The sequence below is a fragment of the Sciurus vulgaris genome (assembly GCF_902686455.1).
Source record: "Sciurus vulgaris genome assembly, chromosome: 1".
In the NCBI taxonomy this organism is placed as follows: domain Eukaryota; kingdom Metazoa; phylum Chordata; class Mammalia; order Rodentia; family Sciuridae; genus Sciurus; species Sciurus vulgaris.
Window position 1 is genome coordinate 121,444,101 of NC_136461.1, and position 20,174 is coordinate 121,464,274.

Below are 20,174 nucleotides of genomic sequence, written 5' to 3' on the forward strand. Positions count from 1 at the left end.
GGGAGGGGGACCCACTGCGCGATGGCCCCGAGGTGACAGGGAGACGCAGGGCGACTCGCATCCCCCAATCTAAAGGGAGAAATGAGAGCACACAAATGGGTCACCCGACGAAGTCCGAAGTCCCTGTGAATTATGGGGTTGGCTCTTGGGGGCAACCCCAGGGCTGACCTGAGAATAGGATAACCGGTCCTCCTGACAGTGACTCGGGTCAAGGGAAGGAGACGACCTGAACCCCAGGATCTTGGGAAAGGGATCAAGACTACCCTGTGGGGTACCGGCAAGGGAGACGGGGGCAGGCCGAGCCGGAACGAGACACGGACCGGGTAGGTCAAGGGGGGGGTGTCCGGCTGGGGCAGTTACAAGCACGGGAGCCGGCGAGGCTCAGCAGCCCGCTTCCCGTCTTGGGTCATCCTTCTGCCAGCGGCTGCTCCGACTGTTCCAGGCCCAGCCGCCCCGTCCACTGCCGCCACCAACGCCGCCGCCATCTTACACTGGCCAGCGGCCGCCACCACCACCGCCTCCGCTCTCTGCGCCTGCGCCTGCGCCGCCACGCTTTCCGGCCTTGTTTGCGACGATGTGCTCGAGAAGACCAAGGAAAGAGTGGTCGCGCGAGCTCACGACTCCCAACCCTCCACGGAGGACGCATAAGGGGCGGGGCTTAAAGTCAACGGAAAACTGTGAGGGGCGCGTGCGCATTACCGAGGAGGCAAAGTTGTTTTCGTAACGTTGCGGATTGCTGGCATCTCTCGTGATAACTCAAAACACGTGCGATTTAGGGGCTTCCCACAGTTGTGACGGAAAAAAAACTTCATTTTCAGGGGTCTGGCAGGCAGATCCCTGGGTGACCACCAGTCTTGCCAGTTTTGAACACCCGGAACGAGCAATTCTCGACAGATTTCTTCTGAAAAAAACCCTTTCCTCTGACGACTTCGTCTCCGTAAGCGGCTTAAGGAGGCCCTCTTTACCGATAGCCCTCATTTATCCGTCTTTATAAAAAGGGCTCAAGCTTCAGGTGCAGTTAAAGCTATTCTCCGAAGAGGGGTGATGTGAAGGTTTCCAAGAATGGGTCGGTGACGAAGCGTGACTTGTACACTCTGCTTCGTGCTGACACCTAAAGGAATCCTGTAGAGGATTAGTCCCAGCTGCCAGACTGGAGATCGATGGATCGATCGATTTTTCTTCCTTCCCCGCCCCTTTTAACCGTTCAGGGTGCAAGAATCGGACCCCTCACCTCCTCTCTACCGTTATCATCCTGTTCCAAGTCGTACATTACATAACTGCTTGGTGCAATGGACACTACTTCCATTACTGCCCTGCTACAATTAAATAGGATAGCCGGAGTGACTCTTTAAAATGGAAGTCAGGTCATAGTCCCCTGCTGGGAACCTCTAATAGTGTCCGACCACATAATAAAAATCAAAATTAGCAGTGACCTCCATGTGAGGCTCCACATGATCTGGCAGTTGTCTTATTTCTTTGATTTTATCTCCTCCCACACTGCCTAACTCTGCTCTAACCTTTTTGGCTGTCACTCAGACCAAAGCATATTCCAGCTCCCTTTTCTTGGACCGTGCATCTATTAAGTCTTTATTAGACTGGATCTTTCCATTTAGAACAGGTCTAGTACACCAGCTTGCATTGCATTTTCCACAACTTTTTGCCTATAATATTTAACCTATAATTATGTATTTTTAATCTAGCTATCCTGTAGAATGTAAGCTCCTGGGGGCAGGAACTGTGCCTTTTTGTCTTTGTAACGTCAACAAGTATAACAGGGCTAGAGTGCAAAGTAGCTATTTTATGACAACCATCCTAATTTATTCTTTCATTTAGTCAGTCAACTACTTACTGTATTCCTACTATATGGGAGGGCTTGTTCTAGGTACTGGGGCTATAGCAGTAAATAAAACCAAGATTCTGGGGCTGGGGATATAGTTCATTTGGTAGAGTGCTTACCTTCTATGCACTAAGGCTCTGGATTCAATCCCCAGGACCACAAAAAAATAAATAACATGGAACTTATTACTTCTGGGGATGGGAATGTAGTGGGAAAAGAGACAAAAAAATAACACAAAGTTATGAGAAGTACTGTAAAGGAAAATACAGTAAAAGTGGATTATTAGGGTGGGTGTGCTCTTTTACATTGGGAGTTTGGGGAAGGCCCCTTTACTGAGGTGGCATATGCATAAAGACCTGAAGTAGGAGAGTGCCCCATGCATTAGGAAAGAGCATTCCAATCAGAAGGAGAAGCAAGGTAAAGACCCTGAAGCTTGATTGTATTTAGGAAACCAGTGCAGCAAAAGAGCAGGTAAGGAAATTAGTTTGGAGGAAGAGCCAGGTCACTTACAGGCTTATAAACCAAGGAAAGACTGAATTTTACCTATGAAACCACACAGGATTTTGAGTAAAAATGACATCATCTAATTTATAACTGAAGTTTATTTTTTTATTTTTAATGTCTTTTTAAGATATTGATAGACCTTTATTTTATTCATTTATTTATATGTGGTGCTGAGAATTGAACCCAGTGCCTCACACATGGTAGGCAAGTGCTCTATCTCTGAGCCATAACCCCAGTCCCCTTATTTTTTATTTTTAAAAGTTTTAGAATGGGGGATTCAACGTAGGGGCACTTAACCAGTGAGCCACATTCTTTTATTTTTTTATTTTGAGACAGGGTCTTGCTAAATTGCTTTACTAAGGGCCTCATTAAGTTGCTGAGGCTGGTCTTGAAATTGTTGCAATTTTCCTGCCTCAGCCTTTGGAGTTGCTGGGATTACAGGTGTGTGCCACTACACTTGGCTGAAGAGGTTCATTCTGGTTGATTTTGTTGTTGTTGGTCCCAGGGATTGAACCCAAGGGTACTTAACCACTGAGCAACATCCCCAGCAGACTTCCTTTTTATTTATTTTTGAGGTAAAAGTTTTATTGCTTTGCTAGCAAAGGGAAAGCAAAGGAGACTCCTGTCCTAGAGTCTGTGATTTCATCTTATTTTTTATTTTGAGACAAGTTCTCATTAAGTTACTTAGGGCCTTGCTAAGTTGCTGAGGCTGGCTTGGAACTTGCGATCCTCCTGCCTCATCCTTCTGAGTCTCTGGGATTATAGGCATGTACCACCATACTCGGTCTGGTTAGTTTTTTTAACTGCCTACAAGGAGACTGAAAGACCAAGTTAGGAAACTATCACAGACCTGCAAGACTAGTATTAAAATGGACAAGATAGGAAGTGTTGGATTCTGAATGTACTTTAAAAGTGGCATAGAGGTGACTTGTTAATAGAGTGATTGTTAGATGTAAGAGTGAAGGACTTCAGTTACTCAGGTTGACTTGAGTAACTGAATAAACAGCAATGCCTTTTACTGAGAACACATGGGGGAACAGAAACAGGTTTTTTGGGAAAATATTCAGTTCTGTTTTAGACATTAAATTGGAGATGCCTATTAAATTTCTAAATGGAGCTACTGAATGAACAATTAGAAATACGTTATCTGGAGTTCACAGAAGGGAAAACTGTAGGGATAAATTGAGTCATTAAATTATAAATATTACAGATAGCAATGGGATGGGGAAGGCTCAGTTAAGGTAGATGAGAAGCAGTTCAATGTGACCTTTAATCATGAGGCATTCCAACTAGAAGAGTCAGAGAAGAGCATTCAGCAAAAGTTATCGAAAAGGAGTAATCAGGAAAGAAGGCTAAGAAAACCAGGAGCGAAGGGTCTTACAAAATAAGTTTCAAAAAATGTTTCATGATATGATGGATAAGCTATATCACTCCCACTCAAAAGACTGAAGATAACTAAAAACTGACCAACGGCCTTGGAAAAATGGAGATTAAAATTTTGACAAGAGTGGTTTTAGTGAAGCATAGGGAATCAAAAGCTTCATCCTCCATGATCTGGTTTTCGTATCCATTCCCTTGTGAATACCATTGCTATTCTCACCAAAACAACTGCTGTTAGAACTAGTTTTTCCCATTCTCCTTTGGGCTTTCCTAATGAATTTGGGGTTGTGATAATTATGTCTTCAAGATACTCAATCGCATTGATTTCTGTGACACTACATTCCATAGTTCTCTTTATATCATCCCATTGACCATTTATTTCATTAGTTTCTCTTCCCCTTCAGCCCATGGTTCTTCCAAAGTGATTGGAAGTGATTCCAAAGTGATCTATTTTTACAACTTGAACTACCATCTACATAATTATGAATTTCAAGTCTTTACTTCCAACCCAGGCTTCTGTTTTAAGATGTAGACTCACAGACTTGATGGATAGCACTTTTAAAAACAGCTTTATTAAGATATAATTCACATACAATTCAAAGTGCACACAGGTAAGTGCAACCATCCCCACAGACAATTTTAGAACATTTTCATCACCTCAAACAGAAACCCAGGGCAACCCTAAATGGGGTCCCTTCTTGCCCTTAGAGTTCTGTCTCTTTTCTTCTTACATGAATAAATCCTACTTCTTAAGAGAAAGAAACCCAGCACTTCAGCTATCAGCTGCCCTCAACTTCCCATGCTGCCACCTGTCCCTAAGAAACCATTAACCTATTTTGTTTCCAGAGATTTCCATATTATGAACTTAAGTTTTGTCACCTTTGTGTGGCACTGGAGATTGAAACAGGAGTACTTTATCACTGAGTCACATACTCAGTCTTTTTATTTTGAAACAGTCTTAATAAGTTGCTGAGACTGGCCTGGAACTTGCAATCCTCTTGCCTCAGTCTCCAGGGTTGCTGAGATTACAGGTGTGCACCACTGTGTCTGGCTTTATTCTAAATTTTCATATAAATCAAATCTTATAGTATATGGTCTTTTATGACTGACTTCTTTCACTTAGCACAATTTTTCAAGTTTCATTCATGTTGCAGCAGGTATGGGTACTTCATTTCTTATGGTTAAACAATAAATATTCTGTTGTATGGGTGAAACATTGTTTATGCATTCATCTGTTGATGGAGTTTCACTTTTTGGCTATTATTTATTTTTCTCGCTGTTGAATGAATCTAGGAGTGCTCTACCACTGAGCTACACCCCAGCACTTTCTACTTTTTGAGACAGGATCTTGCTAAGTTACCTAAGGCCTCCCTAAATTGCTGTGGTTGGCCTTGAACTTGCCATCCTCCTGCCTCAGTCCCTAGAGTCACTGAGATTAAAAGGCAATGCACCACCATACCTGGCTACTTTTTGGATAATATGAGTAATCCTAATATGTGCAAGTTTCTGTGTGGACCCATTTTCATTTCTCTTTGGTATGTAACTAGGAATTGGTGGATCATATGTTTAACTCTGCTTAAACATCTGAGGAATTCCCAGACTTTTTTCCAAAGCAGTCACAATATTTTACATTCACTTCAGCAATGTATGAAGATTCCAATTTCCCCTCATCCTTTGAATACTTGTAATCTGATTTTGTTGATTCTAGTCATCCAAGGGGGTTGTGAAGTGGTATCTCAGTGCAGTTTTGATTGCAATTATCTGATGACTAATGTCAAGCACATTTTCACGTGCTTTTGTCTTCTTTGGAGAAATGTCTATTCTGATCCTTTGTGCACTTTAAAAATAGGCTATCTTTTCATTATTGAGTACACATTCTAGACACAAGTCCATAGATGCGTAGTTTGCAAATATTCTCTCCCTTTCTGTGGATTGTCTTTTCAATTTCTTGATGGTGTCCTTTGAAGCACAAAACTGTTAATATACACTTTATCTTTTCTTGTTGCTTTTGGTATTCCATCTAAGAATGCTTGACAAACCCAAAGTCATAAAGGTTTTACCCTTTGTTTTCTTCTAATGGCTTTAGTTTTACTTATTGCTCTTAGGTCTTTGACACATTTTGAGTTAATTTTTGTGAATAGTGTAAGGACAAAACTTTGTTTTTTATTTGTGGCTATCTATTTATTCCAGCGCCATTTGTAAGAGTCAGTTCTTTTTCCACTGGATGGTCTTGGCACTCTTAACAAAAATCACTTGACTACACAAAAAGTTTTATTTCTGGACTCAATTCTATCCCATTGATCTCAGTGTCTGTTCTTGTGCCAGTACTACACTGTTTTATCATTGTTTTGTACCAAGTTTTGAAAGTGAAAAATGAGCCCTCCTACTTTATTATTTTTTAGCATTGTTTTGGTTATTCCATGGCTACTGAAATTCCACGAATTTTAGAATCCACTTGTCTGATGGAGACTGTATTCAATCTAGAGAGCACCTGGAGAGTGTTACACTTGGTTTTTTTTGTACCAGGGATTGAATTCAGGCGCTTAACCACTAAGCCCACATCCCCAGCCCTATTTGTTTTATTTTGAGGCAGGGTCTCACTAAATTGCTTGGGGCCTTGCTAAGTTGCTGAGGCCAGCTTTGAGCTCACAATCCTCCTGCCCTGGCATCCCCAGCATCTGGGATTACAGGCATGCACCACTATGCCTGGCTGTGTTACAGACTTAATTTAACGGTTAAATTTTCTGATCCATGCACATGTATATTTTCCCATTTATTAGATTTTCTTTGATCTCTTTCAACTATGCTTTGTAGTTCTCACAGCATAAATTTTTCACTTCATCTGTTTTTACCTTTTTGATGCTGAGTGGAATTACTTTCCAGATTTCATTTTCAGATTGCTTGCTACAAATGTATAGAAATACAATTAATTTGTGTGGGGGGTGGGTGCTGAGGATTGATCTTGGGGCACCCTATTACTGAGCTCTATCACCAGGCCTTTTTTTTTTTTTTTTTTTTTTTTTTAAACCAGGGATTGAACCCACAGGCTCTTTGACTGCTGAGGTACATCCCCAGCCTTTTAAAAATTTTTTTTAAATTTTGAGACAGGGTCTTGCTAAGTTGCTGAGGCTGGCTTTGAACTTGCAATCCTTTTGCCTCAGCCTCCTAACCTGCTGGGATTATAGGCACGCACCACCACGCCCAGCTATCCAGGATTCCTGTTCCTCACAATTTCTGGGAACACTTAAGAGGAGTTGCTGCAATTGGTCCTGAAGCTATAAATGTTATTCCACCTTTCCCTTCTCTGCCACCTATTCTAGTTTAATCTCCCCCTGGACCAGCACTTCTTTTCATCTCAGTGGCTTACCTGGCGGGGAGACCCCAGACTCATCCCTGAGGGTTGAGCTTCTGGTGATTGTGCCCTTTATAGACCGTGTTTACTTACCCATTTACATTTAAAACCCAGTATGGATTTAGACCTAAGAGATATACCAGGGAACACATATATCATACACTTTCTTCTTTGCCCCATTATATACCAGCATTCCCCCGTCCTTGTAATGAAGAATCAATTATCTCAGACAGTGGCATTAGAAGCCTAAAGTTATCCAAATGGCAACCATATCTTAAGTGTACTGAGATTCTTATGATGTGCCTGATGGAAGTATACCCTCTCTGGGAACCAGGGCCTTCAAACCTTTAGAACTTAAAGTTGCAGAGATGGGAAGCACAAGTTCCTCAGGCAGATACTGGAAATGATACTGATCGGGTTCACTCCTACTTCCACCTCTTGGTTCTAGAGACAAATGGTGATAAAACACTCTAATATGGTCAAGAAGGTTTATATTTCATTGTGAAGGGTGCATTGCAGCACCAAGAAAGCCCTTTCAAGAGGCCACTGTACTGCTCTACCAGTCTAGCACCTTCTGTATAGAAAGATATTTGGTAGGATCACTGGATCTCAGTGCCCACATGACCATGGGCATTTGTCCCCTGGCACATCTGCTTTGCCATTGTGAGTCTCCTGTTCTGAGGCATTATTATGTTGGATCCCATACCAACAGATCAAATATCAATGACTCCTTGGATGGTATTACTGGCTGGGGTACTATAGGCAGGAAAAACAAAGCAAAACATGTATCAGTCTTGATCAGAATACATTTGTAGCTTTTCCAAAATGGAAGAGTTAGTGTAATAAACTCCACCAAGTCGCTGGTCATTCTTGAGTAGTACCAAACTGGGGGTTCAGTGTTGGTCTTTGTTCCTGACAAACTGGATAATCCATTGATTTAGATAGAGCAGTAGCTAGATTAGTCTTGAGTAAGAGTGAAGTCCATCCAAACAGGACAATGAAGAGCCTCTATCTCTGCCATCCTGATGATTCTATTCATGAGCACAATGTGCAAGTGCTGGGCTAGCTGAGGTAGTCCTGAACAAATAATTCTGTTGATTTGGTTATGCAGTGCTCTGCTGGTGAATATTTTAATAGGTCCCATTTTCACAGAGCCATCCAAATGCCCTTCACCAAGTCTTGGTTTTACTCATTTTCCTGTGTTGCTTCTACCAAGCCCCTGTCCAACCAACACATTGACCTTGATGAGTTCACAAATCTTATCCCAGGCCACTTTTTTTCCCCAAATGGGATAATAAAGTACATTGCCTGATGCCCTACACACTGAAAGGACTTGCCCTCATCATCACTTTTCAGAGCTACTCATGAGTGGGGCTACTAAAAGGCTACAGTCCCTATTTGGCTTGCTCCAAGGCAAGAGCCAGCTCATTCAGACCTCAATTTTTTCCTCCTATCAGACAGTTGAAGAAAATTTTGTGTGGCCATAGGTAGGCCCTAAAGCAAAGATGTCAATGCAACATAAATAACTGACACAGGAAGGCGGCTAAGGCCTTTTGTTCAATTTAACTTGTGTCATCAAGTTTGTTTAGGCCTGTTCCTGAATGTATCATTTCTGTTGTAAAATGGATTGCTGCTGTATTCACCTAACTTTACAACTTGATCTGACAAGAACCAGCTAGTTATGTAGGTAATTGATCATACAGTCAGTCACTTAATATCTCATGGCCAGGCACTGATTCTCTACTGGAGCTTAACAGCCTGCCAGAAGATGCTTTTCAAACAGCAAAACTTTATCCTAGAGGTCTGGATTGCCAGAAAATCCACACAGGATCTTTTCTTATCATATATACCTCTAATACCATGGAATTTTTCCAGGTCACATGTCCTGCCCCCACACCTGTTGCTGAATCCTTTCTTGCATTCCTAAGTACAGAATATACTGCCTCCAAAACTGTTAAGAGCTCTGTGATAACCTGTACATTACTTGAGGGAATATAACAGAATGTTTCAAATCAATGGACTCCTAAACATTTCACCAATTTGGTAGACCCTTGCACCTTTGCAGAACTTATCTCCCATCTTGAGTATGTCTCACCAAGAAATTGAAGAGTACCTGAGCTGCTTGGTCATTAGGTTAGATTAACATACCCTCCATACCTGATTAGTATAACCCTAGTGTAACAAACAAATGTGACATTTTGCAGAATTTGCAGGTCCCCCTGTACCCCTATCCCTTTTGTGGTATCAGGGATTTAACTCAGGCACTTAACCACTGAGTCACATCCTCCAGCCCTTTTTATATTTTTTATTTAGAGACAAGGTCTTGCTAAGTTGCTTAGGGCCTCACTAAGTTACTGAGGCTGACTCTGAACCTACAATCCTGCTGCCTCAGCCTTCTGTGCCCTGGTCTTTTTTGAACAGACTAACGTAGCTCTAGGTTAAGACAGCAAATATACACTGTTGTTTGTTCTTGGTAAGTGCAAACAGCTTCTAATTTTTCTTCCTGAAGGGTAATGAGAGAACATGTTCACTAGATCAGAGATTTGTGAACTTTGGAGAGTATTTTAGGCTTTGAAGGTCATATGGTCTCTTACAACTATACTCTGCCACTGTAGCACAAAAGCATCCAGAGATAATATGCAAATGGTGACTGATGCATGTCAAGCATTTATTTACAAAAACAGGCAGTGGGCCAGATTTGGCTTATAGGATTATAGTCTCCTGATCCCTGTGCTAGAATGTCATATACCTATACCAGAGGTTGCGTTACTCTCTACTGTAAAGAAAACCATCTGACACAGCACTGCAATTGGGACTACTTGCTGAGGTTTGCAGTAGTCCACTGGTTTTCACCATAAGCCATACAAATTTTGCAAAGGCCAGACAGGTGTAACTAAAGGAGTTATGATGAAGACATCTTTACATCCTTAAGTCTCTATCATTTCCTCCATAATGTAGCATCATTTTTTATTTATCTTGACAGCAATTATTACTAATTTCAGGGGCTTCTACTTGGCCTTGCTATGAACTGCTAAACATGTTCATTCTGATTGTACATTTGAAAATTGGGGAAATGACCATAAAGTTTTGGGTAGTTATTTTTTGGGACAGGGTCTCATTGTTATTTATGGCCTTGCTAAATTGCTGAGGCTGGCTTTGAACACTTGCTTTTTCTGCCTCAGCCTCCTGAGTCACTGGGATTACAGGTATGCACCACTGTGCTTGGCTTAAAAGTGGGTTTTTGGATCCACTGTAAAGCAGATTTGGGTCAGCATTCCATTTATGGCCTGACTGCACATTTTTCTAATGTAATGGAGTGGGTCTGCAGTATGTGGTGCTTTGGGTTCCTGGGTGTGTGTCAACTCAGATCGTGTATCCCTGTTTTCCAACTCTTCTGGATATTCTTTCTTCTCATGCATGCTAGATAAGGGCTTTACCACTGAGTTACATCCCCAGTTGCTCTAGTGTATGGTTAACTAAATAGTTCTTTCAATTGATAGTCTGTGAATCTAAAGACTATCAAGGGCTTAGAAACTAGCAAAGAATTCTGACTTCAATCTTGTTCAAGTCCTTCACCTCTCTTATTTAGGTATTGTGTCCATCTACAACTAAAAAAACACTTTAAAAAATCCTATCATCCCACTGCTACAAGGAAAAACAGTTCTTTAACATCTTCCATTAGCCTCATACTATGGATACCACTTCTAAAGTTCTTAAAAATTGCTGGTAGCCCTTCATCAGTGCCTTTCCTACTGTATTAAAAAAAAAAAGGAAACCCAGGCCTTTCTGAGGAATATGGTCGGCTGGGTAGGTTTTTCATTGTTGTATAACATTTATTGAATGCCCACTTCCTCAAAGCTGCCTGGGCTTTTTTAACGTAGACCACTGTTTTCCCCAAGATCCCAAAAGCCATCTCGGCAGCATATTATAATGGCTTCATGAGGCCTTAAGAGGATGTTCTATAGCCAGGGAGGATGTGGAGGCCTGCACTTTAAGCTGAATGACCTGGGTCTTGAAGAAGTTGGCTTTCTTTACCTGGGAGGGAAACCATGCCAAAAAATCAAAAGCAAAGAAGTATCCAGAGAGGAACGGGCCTCACTGCCGAGAGGTGTATAGAAAGCTTCTGTCACTGCTGTGAATGCAGTCAGCACCCCCACAGCTCAGAACCAACAAGAAGCGACGTGCTCCCTGTTTAATACAACCCTCAACTATGCAAGTTGCCTGCTTCTTGCCACTGGGACTTTTACTCTCATATGTGAGGAGGAAGGTCCCCTCCTGCAGACTTGCTGCAGAACCATTTTGTATTAAGTCTGGTCTGTGTCTTCCCAGTCCCCTCAGAACCCTGAGCATTGATGGTGATTGCTGGATCTGTCACCTCATCAAACTGGATGTGACTCGTGCCTTGTCAGATTGCCAGAATGTAGAGAAATGTACTTTTTTTTTTTTTTTTTTAAACAATGTAATTGCTACTTGATAAGGACTGAATATTATTCTAGTTTCATGTTTAATTTGAATTAAATATATTCTGTAGTTTATATGAAAAAAAAAAAAAAGAGGATGTTCTAGTGTTAAAGGAACAAGTCCCTATTATTACAAATTCTGTATGGATTTGATTCTTAATTCATGAAGTCATCCATACAATCACAAATTTATTACCTATGGTACAGGATTCTGGAACAAAGAGGCACTTTCTATAAAGCTTGAGAGCAGCATAAATATTTCATTAAACCTAAGCTTTGCAATTATTATTTTAAGCAGCAGAAAAGGCAGGCTAGAAAAATGTGAGATGTTCTTCCAGTGACATATTCCTGCTGCAGAACAAGTTTTCTAAAGGCAACTCTGACATGGGAGAGAATTACAAGTATAGAAATACATGTTTGACTAGGGTCTAGGAAAGAGAGTAAAGAGGACCCAGAGCAATGCCTCTCAAAGGTGGTTTGAAGACTTGTGTTGGTCTATGAACAGGCTCCCACCATCAATTTGTGGCATGAGGAAATAGAAATTAATAGTGTTTAAAACTTTTAAACATTTTACATTGTTGCGATATCCAAGTACATGACCCTGTTAAACAGGGTCTGGACAGTTTGGATGTTGTCAAAATTGCATGGTGGTGCATGCCTCCAATCCCAATGGCTCAGGAGGCTGAAGCAGGAGAATCTCAAGTTCAAAGCCAGCCTCAGAAACTCAGCAAGGTCCTGAGCAACTTAGCAAGACCCTGTCTCAAAACAAAAAATAAAAAGCCTGGGGAAGTGACTCAGTTAAGTACCCCTGGGTTAAATCACCTGTGCTAAAATAAAATCTTGTAAGGTGGGTCAAATGCAGTACAAACTCCATACCTGTCAATTTTGATATATGAAGGATTAAATGTGTAAAAACAAAAACAAAAAAAAAACCTGGTTCTATAACACACATGGTTTAAGAAAGACTGCCCTAGGGTACCCAGTTTTATCCTTCCACAAGACGTAGAATAATTCAAATAGTATTTTTGGAAGAGTGAGTAATTAGAAGTCAACTTGCTTATGTTCAATCAAAATAAAAATGAAAATGAGTGTCTTAGGAACAGAGCTAAAGTACATTAGGGGATCTTTTAGATTCATGGATTAAAAGCCTTGGTCAGGCTACCAGGAGTTAGAATCCAGAAAAGAAACTGGCAGGACAATATGTGCAAGCTTCAAAGGGCAGAGCCCTTTTATTTATCCCTCCTCTATTCTTTTCCAGTTTTAGCTGGAAATTTAAGGAGAGAATTTTGGCATTCAGGCCACATAGCCATCATCACAAGTCCCCTTGTACTTTTTCTACCTATCACAGAGTAGGAGTGTCACATTCAGACCTGGGTTCTTCCATGCTCTGATAAGGTATGATAGCTGGACTTTTCCAAATAGCCTAAGGCCTCTAGAACATTTCCTTCCTTTCCAATGCCAGAGAATGTGTGGGACCTTTAAAGAGTGAAAAGTTTTAAACCAGGGGAAAGTGACATGTCAGTAGCTCAAAGTGACTCAGATGATGAATGTGAATTGTTCTGGCAAGAGTTATTTTCCAGTGAACAAGGACAGCCAGCTAGGCTGACCAGGGTATCTACCAAACATATGGCAACCAAGGTCCATAGATCCACTGAGAAGGGCAATGTCAGCTCAAAGATAAATAATTGAGAAAATATGTTAATAATATATTACTAACATTAATCATAGTATGAAAAGTTAAAATATAATCCCAATTAAAGGGTTTTTCAGATTGAAATACCCAAGAGAAAATGAGGAAAGAGAATTAACTAGTCTCCTTTGCCAACTGAGGTGCAGACTAAGCTGGGAAATGGAGGTGGCAGTGGAGGTCAGCAGGCTGTTATATAAAACTAACCTAATTCCCTACACTGCAGCTTACAGAAGCCAAGGAAGATCAGAAAAAGACCTGGATGAAAAACAGGCCACACTCCTCACTCAGAATATTTATTAGACACTGCCCCATGGGACTGCAGGAAAAGGGACCTAGGCTGCACCCCTACTCCTTTCCCAAGCACCTTCCTGAACCAAGGATTCTAAGGGAATCAGATGATTCAAATAAGTCAGAATATACCTGGGTAGAATAGTCATTCATTTGTCAGACTTGACATTGCTATCATGTGTTTGCCAGGGAGGGAAGGAGTCAGTGAAAGTGATGGATGAACCAAATGAGGGGGAATAGGATGGACCCTTCTTTATCACAGCCTGTGTAATGAAGGAATGAAGGGTTTTTAAAGAGAGGAGGTAACATGACAGGCAGGAGGCAAAGTAAAGTCAGGGGCTGGGTTCACCCAGATCATATAACATTGTAGAAAGAACCAAGGAAAGCAACTTAAGTTCTCAGGCTGGAACAGGAAGTTGAGGACTCAGCACCTAGAGGGAGGAAAAGGCTTCTCTTCTAACCCTACTATGACATATACTAAGTCCCTTTCCCTTCAGAGAATTCAGAATGGTCTGTCTAAAGGCAAGAGGGCAAGGTGACAGACCTACAGCTGTAGTTGAGGCTAAGTTTCTTCCCATTCCCAAAGACCCTGTCCAAGAGAAGTATAGAAATAGAGTCCCAGGACTCTGCCTCTACTCCCCAGATCCAAGAGAAGGAGTAGAGAAAAGGCACAAAGACCCTGGAAGTAAAGGTGAACATCAGTGTGGACATATATAACATTATTTGGGGGGGAGGGAAGAAGGTGCATGCCCCCAAAGGGATACCTTCCTTCACCTGGCATGTAGCTGATCTTTGCTAGCAGCAGAAACCACATGAGCAGGGCTCACAGAAATGGCCTGTGAAACAGATCCTATTCCTAGAAAGTCAGAGGAAAAGCCTCAGCCAGTATGGCACAATTTTGAATGGGACTATGGAGGGCTGTGGGCAAACTGCTCCTGCAGACGACATTCCTGCCTCAGTTCCCAATGGTTCTGTCGACTCCAGATGTTTCCCACGGCTGGGACTCAGGGAGGAAAACGTGTTGTCTCACATGATCAGACACTGTTCACCACTGGCACCTGGTGGGCCCGAGAGATTGAGGGCATCCAGGTCAAAGTTGAGGCCAGGAGGCTGGAGAAGAGATGAAGGAACTCAGATAATTGCTCATATTTCAGGTTAGAGTTTCTGAAGGTCCATCCCCAGCAGCCATAATTATTACTTTAGGTAGAATAACTAGAGGTTCTGAAATTGTTGAAGCTGGGTGCTCAGATTAAAATCTAGGAGATGATATACTCACCATCTCCCCAGCCAGCTCTTTTGGAGGATGACCCAAATCCTGTAGCTAGAAAACAGAGAATATAAGATAGGAAAAAAAAAAAAAAAAAAAAAAAATCCCAGAAAATAACAGAGGAGCCTGAAAAGGAATCTGATTAGTAATCTCTCTGATTTCTTCTGACCATACTGCATGGTTTCTCTTATGCTCCCTCCTCCTCCCAGGTTTGGCAGTACAGTATCCTTCCTAGGTAACTCCTTCACTAAAACCCAAGCATACAGCACCAGTGGGCAGATGGCAAGAGGAAGTCTTACCTGCTGCATAAGATCTAGCACCGTCTCAAAACGGGACTTTTGAGTAGCCTCACTGTCTGTAGGTGTCTCTGCCTCAAATTGCTCACATATTTTTCCCATGACATTGTGCTGCTCCTGATATTTTTCAAACTGCTCAGGAGGCAGAGATTCCCGGTGACTCTGCAACCACTCTGGATACTAAGAAAAAAGAGAATGAATAGGGAAGAATTAAAGGCACAATGGGTAGGAAAGGCGAATGAGAATACTTAAAATGTGAAGGAAGGGAGAAAGAAAACTAAATAAATGAGAAATAGCACTTACTCCAATCAGATCATCTGGCTATACTAGCATCTGTTTTCACTAGATATTAGCAAACTATTTCTGTAAAGGGCTAGGTAATAAATATTTAGGCCTAGAGGGCCCTTTGTAGTCTCTGTTGTACACTCTTCTTTGTTGTTGTTTTAACAATTCTTAAAAATGTAAAGACCATTCTCAGCTTGACTTTTGGACTTAGGTCAGACAAACTCTTGTCTCTTGATTCCTGGTCTTAGTATTCCTTTCATATTTATACACATGTTGCTCATGTCACTGAAAAGTTTCCATTCCTATATTTTATCTCTCTGGTAAAATTATAAGCTCTTTGATGGAAGGGATCATCATTTGAACTCTTCTTAAATTGTTCATAATAGGAAGCCAGTGCATACTTGTTGGACAAATGAATGAAGTCAGAATACAAGAAGGGTTTGATCAGACAATCCCAGAGTCTTGAACCAGTTTACAGTAAACTATAGCTGAAGGATTTCTCCTTCCACCCTACAGATTCTCAGTGTGGTGGGTTTATTTCTCAGAGATACATATCCCCCAACTCTTCCTGCCCCCACACTCTCCCAAAATAAGCAAAGTATGAACAAAAAAGAGGATCTTGTGCACCCATTATTCTTGCTGCAGGTTTGGAGCAAAGCAACCCATATGAGTTGACAAGGAGAGTAAAGAGAAAAGACACAAGTGGAAATTCACAAACCTTTTCTGTGATCTCCTTCAGTGATGGGTACAACACATCCTTGGATAATAGGTTCTGCATAATACTCTGCATGATGGGGAGGATGTTCCCTTCCCCATCCCCTTCATCCATGCCCAGACCCTCCATGGCCTTGGTCAGCTCCTCTTCCGACATGCCTGAGTTCTAGACAGGACAAGATGAGGTGATGCTTCCTGGGATGCTTACCACCCTTTCAGGTGGGAAAGAACAATCTAAACTTGCCTATAACAAAATAGTGAGACAGGGACAGTCTTGGGAAGATACCTAAGAGCATGTCTTTTTAGACTGCTAGTAAAGTGTCTGGAAGTGGGTCCCTTGTGATCCCCTACCCCTTCCCTGCTCACCTGAAGATCAGTGGCATTTTTGGCTAGGCCACTTAATGTTTCCTTTAGACAAGAAGTGAATTCTTGCTGGGAGTTTGCATCACTGCCTAGAAGAGATCAAAACAACCAGGATCTTTTAGGATTTTAACTGATTGCTTGCCTAGATTGACTTTGTTACCAACTGGATATGAAGCATATACTAGTAAATCACTAATGCTTCAAATCTCTGAATATTCTATGATTATCTTCATAGCCAATTCTTAAATCTACATGGATTGTATATCAGTTTATTTGCGCCAGTGACACCCACAATAATACTGCATCCTTTAAAATGGTCACTTTTGGATAATATTTTCTATTATTTTATAACTTACCTCATTCCTTTCCTTAACTTTGGTTCCCATACCTCCTCCCAATGCCTCACTCTAGTCATGGCTGTTACAGTATGATTTCTTCAATTTTACTGAGAATCCTGGTGTTCTCAAGCAAGAAAGACTTAACAAGTCTGTACAGATATTCCCTTTGTCTGAGGTCTCCTCCTTACCCACTCTTCCAGCAGCCTCTGAGAGCTTTTGGAACTGCTCCACCAGGTGGGGCTCTTCCTCAGCCAACTCCTTCATTGCCTTTTCGAACTCTGCAGTGGCTTGGGAAGCCAGCTCGCTGTCGAACAGTTCCTGGAAAAACTTCTCTTGGGAGGCGAAGAGGGCATCCTGCAGGGGAGGGTTGTCAAAATGCATCCTTTATGGCACAGCACTCTACTAATAGAAGACAGGTAGTAGATCTAGGGAATGCAGTACCTCCCTCCTACCAACCTCCACTGGACATCCTATCTACCTCTCCTCTCGAGAACAGCAAGAAAGGCTTCTGGCCATTGAGGGAAAGGTATAAGGTTGCATTAATCAATCTAACCATTTAAACCTGCTCTTTTCTCAAGGAACATCCTTGAGATACTTCCACTGATCCTTAAGTCCCTGTTTTACAAGGACTGAGGCCTGCAAGAGCACTCAGCAATGTGAGGCCAAAGCACCCTTCCACCCTCCCCTAAGGCCCACAGGGGCCTGCCCCACCTCTGCTCAGAGCTGCATGCCCATCCCTCCCTCTCCCTTAAGGGGGTGGAATTTATACTTTGGCAGTGTCTCCTGGCGATCTCTTCTGGGGCCCTGAAGCATCGGGGGCCGTGGTGGTAGGAGGGGGTGCTGGGGAGGGTTTGGCTTTATCGAAATCATCAAGAGCACCTTCAGAGACAAGAGACATGGTGTGTGTGTTGGGGATGGATGAGGATGCAAGGCTGGGTGTTTTATGGGAAAAACATTGGGGGAAAATGATTGTTCCAAGTGTGAACTTTCCTTAAGTTTTTTCTTTTTTGGGAGTCTCTCCTTCCTGGCCCACTGATCAATAAACCTTCCACCTCCCTCAGTATTACCAAATTTATTGTGATTAATAAATAAGGTGGAACAAGTGTCCATCTCAGAGAAAGTTAAAAGAAGTTCTGCAGCAATATCTCCACTTCCACACACTAGTAATTTCCTGGAAATTACATACAAATATCCAACAAAAGCGGAGGACACAGATGTCCTCATTCTCCTAAACTCACTTTGGAGCCTTAAAAGGCATAATCTTTGGCAAGACAGCACAAGATGTCCCACCCAGATTTCCATAGGTCCTGATACTAGTACAAATTGAGGGGCTCCATGCACTTCATGGGAGAGAATTAAACTCTTATGTCATCCTCCAATATAGTTCTCCCACAGCAAGCTCCCAGAGCTCCCTTTGGTCTCATCTCTGCAGGTAACTGTGCCAATTCAGAGTCACTTGGCACTCTTCACTGTTTCTCTTAGTTTTTCTGCCTGCCCACATCTCTGTGACTGAGCAAGAGATTTAAAAAATTCACCTCTGTCCTAAAAAGCCTGTGTTGTCACCACCACTTTGTACGCCAGGCCTAGGGAAAGGGCACTGGCCCCACTCTGGGCAAGAAACCAACAGCGGAGTGGAGGAAAAGTTAAAAAAGAAAAGAACATCCACTGTCTTTCAAGAGGATGAACAGTCTTTTCCTGAGAGCAGCCCACCTTCATTTTATCAAAATAATGGAAAAGGAGTCTGCCTGAACTCCTGGACATGATGAAAGAATTGTAGGGGCATGTAAAAGAAAGGGGAAAGGACTGGGAGGACAAAGACAAGGCACAGCAGGACGCCCAATGGGTTTAAGAGTTAATGTATGTTCGCTGCCCACTGAAGACCAAAAGATGCTACGGGCTTGAGGGGAGTTAGACTTGAAGAAATTACTAATCTAATGCAAAGGGAATTTGGAGGGGGCTCTAAACACGATCCTACAAGGTACCGTTTCTCCCGGAAGGGAGATTAATGGCCTGGGCAGCTGAGGGGGGCCAAGGTGAACTACCTAGCTCCCACCGCGGAGGAGGTGACCCAGAGATTTTCTTTGGGATCGCGGGCAGACCTTCGCCCCCTCCAATCATTGAAGATACTTTCCCGCTACACTCCAATATCTCAGGATCACTCCCCTGAATGGGTCCTCACACCTGCCTCCTTTGGGCCTTTCCCATCACGGGCTCTTACTTTCCAGAAGCTCCTCCAATTCCCGGTCCGCTTCGGCCCCGACACCACAGCCTTCCTCAGCGGCCGCCATCTTGCTGTTTCCGACTTGCCGTAGGAGGCGGGACTAGGCGCCTGGCGTGCCAGCCCCTAGCTCCCGCCCACTCTGCCTCGTACAGTCAATGGGATCATTGGTCCTGGGAAACCGCCATTTTTAAAGGGACAAGAAGAGGAGGCATTTTGCTTTTTTGTTTATAACCCCGGAGAACTTACTGTTATTTTAAAACTGGTTTCTTACTGGCTTATACTTTTGTCACTTAACTTCTCACTTTACCTGGAGAAGCTTTCATTATTGCTTCCCGAAATTTGGATAGGCCACATTAGACAAATTACCCACAAAAACCTAGAGTCTATTCATATATGAGAAGGTAATTATGGTGCATATCATACTATTTTCGATTCTCCACTGCCCCATTTTTGGGGAACTAAGGGTTGAACTCAAAACCTTTCAGAACGTGCCAGTCAAGCCCTTTACCACTGAGCTACGCCCCCAGCCACGCCCACCTTTCTACTTGGTATTGGGGATTGAACCCAGGAGTGCTTTAAAACACTGAGCAACATTCTGTCATTTTTATTTAATTTTTTGTTTTTTGTTTTTCTTGTTTTGAGACAGGGACTTGCTAACTTGTTTAGGGCCTTGCTAAACTGCTGAGGCTGACCTCAAATTTGGGATTCTGCTGGCTCAACCTCCTGAGTCGCTGGAATTACAGGTGTACCCTATCAATTCATATCCTACCATTTTCCTCCTCCCTCTTCCTTAGGTATTTCATTCAAATGTCATCTTTGACATGTTTACTTTGAACCAGGCGCTGTGATGGCGACCCCTGTAATCCCAGCGACTCTGGAGGCTGAGGCAGGACAATCTGTAAATTCCAATTTAGCGCGACCCTGTCACAAAACAAAACAAAACAACCAACCAGGTGCAATGGTGCACGCTTATAAATCCAGCGACTAGCTAGGGAGGCTGAGGCCAGAGAATCACAAATTCAAAGTCAGTCTCAACAGTTCAGGGAAGCCGTAAGAAAATTAGCGAGACCCTGTTTCAAAATAAAAAATAAAAAGGGCTGAGTATGTGGCTCTGGTTTCAATCCCTAATACCCAAAGGGGGAAAAAAATCTGAATAAAATTGCAACCTGTTCCTCCCCC

The 20,174-nt window shown here is 42.5% G+C and overlaps 2 protein-coding genes across 9 annotated transcripts in view; both read right to left on the bottom strand.

The window, feature by feature from the left end:
* The window catches only part of DCAF8 (DDB1 and CUL4 associated factor 8), a 48,310-nt gene extending 47,048 nt beyond the window's left edge, over positions 1-1,262 (bottom strand). For 3 of the 8 annotated variants that reach the window (XM_079108299.1, XM_079108301.1, XM_079108296.1), the window contains exon 1: positions 321-484. Coding sequence is in view for 2 of the 8 variants with exons in the window: in XM_079108295.1 (XP_078964421.1) it covers positions 491-696 (206 nt within the window). In the remaining 6 variants the exon portion in view is untranslated. The other 5 variants (XM_079108295.1, XM_079108294.1, XM_079108300.1 and 2 more) reach the window with 5 other exon arrangements.
* A 10,185-nt stretch (positions 1,263-11,447) lies between these two features.
* Positions 11,448-19,105, bottom strand: PEX19 (peroxisomal biogenesis factor 19). The gene is made up of 8 exons (XM_079111831.1): positions 18,993-19,105; positions 17,544-17,653; positions 16,963-17,128; positions 16,440-16,525; positions 16,078-16,239; positions 15,078-15,254; positions 14,788-14,832; positions 11,448-14,621 (listed from the first exon to the last, which is right to left on the bottom strand). Exons 1-8 carry the CDS (start codon positions 19,060-19,062, stop codon positions 14,538-14,540), a joined length of 900 nt encoding a protein of 299 aa, XP_078967957.1. The 5' UTR covers positions 19,063-19,105; the 3' UTR covers positions 11,448-14,537.
* Between the last annotated feature and the right edge of the window lie 1,069 nt (positions 19,106-20,174).